Source organism: Littorina saxatilis, linkage group LG1, assembly GCF_037325665.1.
Source record: "Littorina saxatilis isolate snail1 linkage group LG1, US_GU_Lsax_2.0, whole genome shotgun sequence".
Lineage (NCBI taxonomy): Eukaryota > Metazoa > Mollusca > Gastropoda > Littorinimorpha > Littorinidae > Littorina > Littorina saxatilis.
In genome coordinates, this window is record NC_090245.1 from 72,717,761 (window position 1) to 72,727,782 (window position 10,022).

Below are 10,022 nucleotides of genomic sequence, written 5' to 3' on the forward strand. Positions count from 1 at the left end.
TTTTAGTTTCTCATGATATATACAACGTTTGGTACCTGCGCACTAGAGTGCCCAACATTATTGTCATTAGTATTTAATTGGAAGTTTGCGCACAACATCACATAGGTGATTCTGAGGTATTCTTGGTATGACTGACACAATGAAAATCCATCACATTTTTGAGGTTCTTAACATATGTGACAGTGAAAACTGTCAGTCGATTTGAGAACGCGTCAGGCAGGTTTCACGATCTTCAATCACAGACTTACTTTCTTTTTTCACAGCACAAAATCAATTTCAACACAGACCTTTGACATTTTTTTATTATGTTTTTTATTAAAGCCTGATATGCCGTTAAACGGAAACAAGAAAACACCTTATATGCAGACACCTACATATCAAGATAGTTGATGAAATGTTACATTACTCTATTAAACCAATAAAATTAGACTTCAATGGCATTTGATACCCACCCATAATCTTTAAAAGTTATCGCTCAAAAGCACTACACAAAAATAAACAATAACAATGCAAGCAAAAGATTATCATTAAGCTAAGTGGTTCGAGCAGCAATTTGGGAATTATTATTGAAACTCCGTCTATCTGAAGACATGTAGACTAAACTTGGCAAAAACAAACATATTCAGAAAGCGTAACTAATTATTAATTATGATTTTAGGTCCACTTTGATTAAGCCCTTTAACTGGCTGCCATTTCAAGTTGACACGTCCTAAATATATTGTCTGACGACATTACATTGTTGAAAAGTGTAAGGGGATGACTGTAACACTTTATTTTACCACAACATTCACATTGCATCACATTCAAGGATTGAAAAACCCAAGCCAATCGATCACACGCAGGCACTGAATGTTGCTATTTTAACACAAGTTAGAACTTAGCGTCACAGTGGGTTCCGATCGGTAGAATTTGGATTGTACAAAGACAGACAGTAAAACGCATTTTCTAAAAGAGAAGCATACTGAGAATTTCTTCAGCCAACCAGTTTATCAGCTGCCTGACAACGGCCAAAAATTGAAACATTGGTCACATCATGTTAATTCTTTGTGTTTGCTGGGTATAGGCTAGTAGACGAATTGTCTGGTTCCGATCGTGAGAAACAGATGAGACAGACACTTTACCTGAGTGACAAAATGACCAGATTCTAGCAAAGTAAGATGCAGAGAGCTATTCAAAATCATTTCATGTCGTGTTTTGATGACAATTATTACGTATTAAAGGTGTGATTTAAGTCAGAAATCATTCATGCAAACAAAACTACTGAGTAAATACTAGCAATAACACAGGCACTCGTACTGAAAATGCCGCTAATTTCACATCCAATTATATCCGACTGTATCGAAGAAACAATTGTTTTAACATTCTTAGTGTTAAGCTGTCTCTGTTCTTTGATTTATAATGTAAATTTTACTCGAGTGCTTTGTATTTTGTTTTCTGGCGCCTTTGAATGTTGCAATGTGTTTAAATAGGGGAATCGTGTGTGTCTCATTTCTCACGATCGGAACCATTCTTTCGCACGTAGTAAAAATAAATTTGACTTGAATCAGAACAAGTTTTATTGTTGATATATTTATAACAATGACATTGAACTTGTGTCAGTGACAATTCACGGGCATGAACATCATGTTTGTAGAATATCGAAGTCAAGACATGGTCAAAGCTGAATACTTTTTTTTTAGAAAACGATAAGCACATCTAGTTACTAAAATAAAAGTGACGTTACCACAAACCATTTTAGTTAGCTACATAAAAGCAGAAATATATAGTTGGTTATTTTGTATGTTACATATGATAAAAAAAAATGAAATTATACACATGCGTATATGAAAACAGTTTAAAACATAATAGTAGTTTAATTGCAATCAAATGTTAAGAGAAAAAAACAGTTTGGCAGTATACTCATACCAAGACGATCGGACTTACAAACAGTATTTTAGGAAATGGTCATGCTAAATATGGTTTTTAAAATTGAAAAATAATAAGCCCGTTAAAAAGTAACTGCTCATCTAATCTTCTGACGAATCAGATAAAACAGAGTAAGCAGATTTCGGCTACCACAGGCCATACTGTCTATGGAAGTCCCTTTGGAAACATCATCTAACAAACTTGAACTTAAGAACTCCAAGGAATATTCGCTGTACTGAAATGCAATCCTATAGTCCAGGCTTCGTCGAAGATTGCATGACCAACATTTCAGTCAATTTGAGTGAAAAATGACGTCACCACAGTGCAGTTTCATATGACGGCATCAAAAACATATATATCAGACGTTTTTTTCATTTTTATGATAAATGTCTTTGATGACGTCATATCCGGCTTTTCGTGAAAGTTGAGGCGGCACTGTCACGCCCTCATTTTTCAACCAAATTGGTTGAAATTTTGGTCAAGTAATCTTCGACAAAGCCCGGACTTCGGTATTGCATTTCAGCTTGGTGGCTTAAAAATTAATTAATGACTTTGGTCATTAAAAATCTGAAAATTGTAAAAAAAATATTTGTTTTATCAAACGATCCCAATTAACGTTCATCTTATTCTCCATCATTTGCTGATTCCGAAAACATATAAATATGTTATATTTGGATTAAAAACAAGCTCTGAAAATTAAATATATAAAAATTATTATCAAATTTTTTTTTTTCGAAATCAATTTAAAAACACTTTTATCTTATTCCTTGTCGGTTCCTGATTCCAAAAACATATAGATATAATATGTTTAGATTAATAACACGCTCAGAAGGTTAAAACGAAGAGAGGTACAGAAAAGCGTGCTATCCTTCTCAGCGCAACGAATACCCCGCTCTTCTTGTCAATTCCACTGGCACTGCCTTTGCCACGGGCGGTGGAGTGACGATGCTACGAGTATACGGTCTTGCTGCGTTGCGTTGCGTTCAGTTTCATTCTGTGAGTTCGACAGCTACTTGACTAAATGTTGTATTTTCGCCTTACGCGACTTGTTTTCTTTTCCCAGTGGAGCAATAGATAGACAATTGACGGGCGCAATGGCTTGGTGGTTGGACGCCGACCTCCAAAGCGGAAGGTCGTGGGTTTGAATCCAGGCCGCGCCTGGTGGGTTAAGGGTGGAGATTTTTCCGATCTCCCAGGTCAACTTACTTGCAGACCTGCTAGCGCCTTATCCACCTTCGTGTGTACACGCAATCACAAGACCAAGTGCGCACGGAAAAGATCCTGTAATCCATGTCAGAGTTCGGTGGATTATAGAAACACCAAATACCCAGCATGCTTCCTACGAAAGCGGCGTATGGCTGCCTAAATGGCGGGGTAAAAACGGCCATACATGTAAAAATCCACTCGTGCAAAAACACGAGTGTACGCGGGAGTTTCAGCCCACGAACGCAGAAGAAGAAGAAGAATAAGAATAAAGACAACTTACGTAATACAGAGATCAGAGTGACTGACGTAATAATACATTCGGTATAAGATAAGCCACCCAATTGCATTTCATTTTTCGTCACTTTGACCATGCGGTTTTGGAGTGGGCTGTTCAGCCAGGCGTACTGACAGGGTGAGTGGCGTCTTTATAGAGTCTTCTATCGTCCGACATTTTCTCTCTTGCCCTTTTTATATTTAGTCAAGTTTTGACTAAATATTTTAACATCGAGGGGGAATCGAAACGAGGGTCGTGGTGTATGTGCGTGTGTGTGTCTGTCTGTCTGTGTGTGTGTGTAGAGCGATTCAGACTAAACTACTGGACCGATCTTTATGAAATTTGACATGAGAGTTCCTGGTTATGAAATCCCCGAACCTTTTTTTTCATTTTTTGATAAATGTCTTTGATGACGTCATATCCGGCTTTTCGTGAAAGTTGAGGCGGCACTGTCACGCCCTCATTTTTCAACCAAATTGGTTGAAATTTTGGTCAAGTAATCTTCGACGAAGCCCGGACTTCGGTATTGCATTTCATCTTGGTGGCTTAAAAATTAATTAATGACTTTGGTCATTAAAAATCTGAAAATTGTAAAAAAAAATAAAAATTTATAAAACGATCCAAATTTACGTTTATCTTATTCTCCATCATTTGCTGATTCCAAAAACATATAAATATGTTATATTCGGATTAAAAACAAGCTCTGAAAATTAAATATATAAAAATTATTATCAAATTTTTTTTTTCGAAATCAATTTAAAAACACTTTCATCTTATTCCTTGTCGGTTCCTGATTCCAAAAATATATAGATATGATATGTTTGGATTAAAAACACGCTCAGAAAGTTAAAACGAAGAGAGGTACAGAAAAGCGTGCTATCCTTCTCAGCGCAACGAATACCCCGCTCTTCTTGTCAATTCCACGGGCACTGCCTTTGCCACGGGCGGTGGAGTGACGATGCTACGAGTATACGGTCTTGCTGCGTTGCGTTGCGTTCAGTTTCATTCTGTGAGTTCGACAGCTACTTGACTAAATATTGTATTTTTGCCTTACGCGACTTGTTATATTTAGTCAAGTTTTGACTAAATATTTTAACATCGAGGGGGAATCGAAACGAGGGTCGTGGTGTATGTGCGTGTGTGTGTGTGTCTGTCTGTGTGTGTGTGTAGAGCGATTCAGACTAAACTACTGGACCGATCTTTATGAAATTTGACATGAGAGTTCCTGGGTATGAAATCCCCGAACGTTTTTTTCATTTTTTTGATAAATGTCTTTGATGACGTCATATCCGGCTTTTCGTGAAAGTTGAGGCGGCACTGTCACGCCCTCATTTTTCAACCAAATTGGTTGAAATTTTGGTCAAGTAATCTTCGACGAAGCCCGGACTTCGGTATTGCATTTCAGCTTGGTGGCTTAAAAATTAATTCATGACTTTGGTCATTAAAAATCTGAAAATTTAAAAAAAAAATAAAAATTTATAAAACGATCCAAATTTACGTTTATCTTATTCTCCATCATTTGCTGATTCCAAAAACATATAAATATGTTATATTTGGATTAAAAACAAGCTCTGAAAATTAAATATATAAAAATTATTATCAAAATTAAATTGTCCAAATCAATTTAAAAACACTTTCATCTTATTCCTTGTCGGTTCCTGATTCCAAAAACATATAGATATGATATGTTTGGATTAAAAACACGCTCAGAAAGTTAAAACAAAGAGAGGTACAGAAAAGCGTGCTATCCTTCTTAGCGCAACTACTACCCCGCTCTTCTTGTCAATTTCACTGCCTTTGCCATGAGCGGTGGACTGACGATGCTACGAGTATACGGTCTTGCTGAAAAATGGCATTGCGTTCAGTTTCATTCTGTGAGTTCGACAGCTACTTGACTAAATATTGTATTTTCGCCTTACGCGACTTGTTTTGTCTGTTTGTTATCATGCAGTTCGGATACTCAATGGTCCATCTGAATTGTTGGTAGTTTTAGGGATTCATCTTAAATTCGTTAATAACTCGTCCCGGATATATGTATAGATATGTGTCAAACGATGGGAACCACGTTTAGCACGTTTTTTTGTTTATTTTTGTTTTTTAATTTGATACAAGAAGGAGCATTTTCGCAATGTCATTTTAAAACCGATGCAATCTCGCCGAGTTTGTCGCTTACCTTACCATATCCACAGACCTTGCACATAGAACCCCGTACTTTATAACAGCCGAAATAACATTTTTCCGGGCTGTTTTCGACCATCTGTTTCAGATCTGCTATTTTATTACTCGCTGCCTGTTTGATGTCGTGCATATGTTTATTCTTGTCTTGCTCGCACTGGAGTTGTTTTTCAAGGTTTTGGATCCGCTCAAGTGCCACGTCTGTGATGGCTAACACTGGAACGGACGTGTAGTAGCAACTATTCTGTAATTCAGCTGTTGTCCGATCACCTGCTAAACGGACAAGAGTTGTTCTTGGTTTTGAGATGGGTTTATACACCTGGCACATCCAAAGGTACAGTAAGATTCTATCAGTGGTCAGTTTTCTTGTGGGGAACTTCAAATGACTTTGGATGTACGCTTTACATTTTTGAAAAATATGATCCACCTGATACTCGTCCGCCAACTTCAGCAAATCGTGCAGCGTTTCATCTGGACAAAAAAAACAACAACACCCACAATTATTTAACAAAAGATCTCTTCTGGTCAACCGTAACCGGATCGATTTGTTCAAATTTTGCTATTTTGAACATTTTGGATAAGGCCAAACAAAAATATATGTTGGTTTAGAGTAACGTGACCAAAACAGATAGGGTCGGTAGGTCGGCTTTTTAAAAATATATATATATAATTTTTGATTTAGTCGATTTTAAAGGAGGTTACTTCCCTTAGTCTCGGTATGGTTCGCAAAATGTGCTAAAAGTTGAGGGGGGGGGGGGGGGGGCGGGAGAAAGAAAAACAATGTTTTAGGGTCGGTGGGTACAACATTTATCACCAGTGCTGGACTGATTGTGTAACCTCTGCGAACGCCAAGAAGAAGAAGAAGGGTCGGTGGGAAAAAATAGGGTCGGTCGGGTTACCCTAAACCAACATATATTTGTGTTTGGCCTAACAGAATCATCATGGTAAACTCGGCACTGACCTTTAAGGGGCTCCAAAGAGCTCACAGGATACATCTCACGGAGAAACTGTACAAAGGAGTCGTATTTTTTGCCAGGCAGCGGAACTTCCCTCGCTTCCCTCTCCGCAAACGCCGAGGAAAACATGCGCTCAAAGACTGGGGAGTGGAGGCTCAGGACGGTCTTGTGAACGTGGAGCCTATTTCCTTCAACCACCAAAACCAAGTCGGAAGACGCGTTGGGTTCTTCAAAAGGCATCGTCTTTTTGAATGCCGCTTGCTTTTCGTCAGACATCTGGGAAAAACCCCACCCAACATGCACGTTATTTTGAATCTGATCGAACGTGTTTTTCTATCTATACATATAATAAAAGAGAGTGTCTGTCTGTGTGTCTGTCTGTCTGTCTGTCTGTGGTCGCCATACCTCTGAGATGGCAAGAGGCAGGAACAAGATAGTGTGCACGTACACTCCCTAGGTGCCGCAGATGTGCACCTGGGTTTTAGTTTCTTGATTCACTGTTTCCTTTCTCAGATTATGGACCTCCCATTTATTGAATACAGCCTATATGGTGCAAGACCAGTTCAGTGCCTACTGTTCACCTGTAGCAAGCACATCATGCCAGTGATATTAGAGACAGCGGAGAGGGCCGCCCATTGGGGCGTCGCATACTATGGGTAGAAGTGTGCAAATTCGACTTTGTCAGCGTCCCTATACCTGTTTCAAGATGAGAGGCTTATAGTCGCTGAAAGTGTGGAAGAAGAAGGTAGAAAAGCTTGTTCTGATTTGTTGAGTGATAAAGGAAGCAAACACAGAAAACATGACCGGTTTTACGGAATGAGCTGAAAAGCATCTCATTTACAAAGAAAAGAGCGGCACGGCCATTTTCATCACAAAACTGACAGGTAAAGCAAGCCAAAAATGGCGACAAATGTCAGAAATGACGAAACTACGCACTCGAGTGGTTCTTTGCGTTCATATAAGCAACTTCTAACAGATGCAAAGCAATAATGGCACTAGATGATAAGCTGTGTGTTTACAATGCGTAAGTTCAAACGATTAAAGAGGGTCCATTATAGAATAAGCAAAGAGAGAGGTGGGAGGTGGGATAAATCAAGAACAGTGTCCTAAATTATGATTCCCCTCCAAGATCCGCCATTTTGTGTATGCTTAGAGAGGGCAATTAGGACGTGTCTTCTGTCATTATATTGACGTTTTGCGAAAGAAAGCTCCCGCATAATGTACCTATTGCCCAGACGCAACATCTATGCCCAGAAACTATGTTGTGAAAACAGATTCTGACCTTACTTTCCTCAGAATATTCCCGAACTGGCACCTTGTCTGACATCCTTGCCTGATTCACAGCAATGTAAAATATGTCGTTCACTTCCGCGTTGCTGTTTTATGTTCACGACTAGCGCAACTGATGGTTCAGTTTACTCAAAAAGTAACTAGGACAGTTTCTCAAGTGTTGCGTTCAAGCGAACTTGAGCCCGGTGTGAGTCTGTTTACTTATGCTGTATTGTACTTATGTTTGTGTTTGAATGTTTTGTTTGTCTGTTGATTATGTAGTCTAGTTTGGCCGTTCATGCAAAGCATTAAAATGGCAATTGACGCAGCACGCAATGAACAAAGATTTTGAACAATGATATCATTTGTACATAAATATATATATATATAAAACATCAGAAATTGTGAAAGAAACAATTGAAAGTCACCAGAGACTTTCTTCCGAGATTTGTTAAAATCTCTTAGCAGAGAAAGAGAGAGAAATAAGTATCCCTTCACAGACAGCCTATTGGGAGCATCAGACCCTCCTCAAGGGGGACCGAGATGTACAGAGCAAAGTCCCTTTGTGGACATACATATATATATACGACTTGTGTGTGTGTGTGTGTGTGTGTGTGTGTGTGTGTGTGTGTGTGTGTGTGTGTGTGTGTGTGTGTGTGGGTGTGTGTGTGTGTGTGTGTGTGTGTCCGCGATGCACGGCCAAAGTTCTCGATGGATCTCTTTCAAATTTGGTGGGTAGTCATCTAGTATGTATATATATACACAGACATTCCTTTTTTCCCCTCTCTATCTCTTTCTTTCTTTCTCTTGCTCCCTCTTTATGCGTTTTTATTTAGAGGAACCAGTTTCTCATCAAATATGTTGCGTTTTGCATCTGCTAATTGGTGTTGCCACCATTATAAGACTGTATTATTGTTGTTGGTTTTTGCTGGGCAGTATACTGGGTTAACTCTTAGCTATTGTTGGAACCCTAATAACATATCACAAGGCTGAGGTGTTTTCAAATTGTGAATGTGAACAGTTCTTGTTAATTTGAGAGTGGTCCGGTCAAAATACCAATCCGTCCAAGCTAGTACCAGAGTTTCTTCATCAAACAAGACACAGATAAGGGCTATGCGAAGGGGCATACATCGGATTGTTATGTCTGTTTTAATCAACCAGACGCAACAGACAATGGGTGTTACTTCTTCACAAAAGTAACAACACAGATTCGCTGATGCGCTGACTGTTTTAATCAACGTTTTGTCAAATAAACTCCAATTGAATCCCATGAATGTACCATATCGTCACGATCGTAACATAAGTGTGTAGCTCATAGTTAGACAGTTTTAAGACAGAGAGTGCATCGTGGAGCTCTTAATCACCTGCATTTAACGTGTAAAAAGGCGGCATAAGTCACGTTGAAAACCAGCGCAATTGGTTTCCAATGGAATACAATTTCCAAACTAAAACATTTGAGACAGTGGGTTATTTCTTCCCCTTTACAGCTAAAACGGAAATCAGAGTTCCAGCGATGATTTGCTCTGTTACAGTCCTTACTTTCTTGACTAACTCGAACATGATATAATGATTTTATTTTGTATTATTTGACTTGAACCTGTATCAAATACTAGTAAGCTTTTTTTCTAAAAACCTTTTATCTTGAAAAAAAACCAAACCCACAGGTGTACGATTTTCTAATGTGTGTGAACAAAGCTAACTGTTTACAGCAACAACATTCCTGACTCATAGCAACGCTGTCACGCTATTGTAGAGAGCAGCTTATTTTTAAATGGAAAGTGTTCCATGCCGTCGATCACGGACACATGCAGTTTTAATGACAGAATTGACGTGTTTAGTAGTGCGGAAAGGCATTGATCAATTCACCCGTTTGCACAGGCTGTTTACATGAAAGATTTTCTGGCACAAGGTCAGGATGGCGAGTAGCATACTTATGTATAGCCGGTTTTGTGTTTTGTGTTTTCTTTTACGAGTCCTGGACTATTATGTACATGTCTCCGTGTCTGTTGGGTTATTTTGTTACAGAATTCCCCCTGTCTGAAAATTACAAGTATAATTAGTATAACTGTTTACCCAAACTCAGTTGATTGTCTCTTGTGTTGCCTGAGTACAAGGCCTCTTCTACTTGCTTATCTAACGGAAAGGACATTCTGGTAAGTTTGTGCTAATAAATGTCCTCGTTCAACCTGAAAGCTAGACCTTTTGTTTATAAGCAAGACACGGCATTAAGTTTGTTG

The 10,022-nt window shown here is 38.7% G+C and overlaps 1 protein-coding gene across 1 annotated transcript; it reads right to left on the reverse strand.

Moving 5' to 3' along the window:
* Window positions 1–5,314: 5,314 nt before the first annotated feature.
* On the reverse strand, window positions 5,315–6,788 carry LOC138978005 (kelch repeat and BTB domain-containing protein 4-like). The gene is made up of 2 exons (XM_070350622.1): window positions 6,522–6,788; window positions 5,315–6,031 (listed from the first exon to the last, which is right to left on the reverse strand). The coding sequence occupies exons 1-2, from the start codon at window positions 6,754–6,756 to the stop codon at window positions 5,517–5,519; spliced, it is 750 nt and encodes a 249-aa protein (XP_070206723.1). The 5' UTR covers window positions 6,757–6,788; the 3' UTR covers window positions 5,315–5,516.
* Between the last annotated feature and the right edge of the window lie 3,234 nt (window positions 6,789–10,022).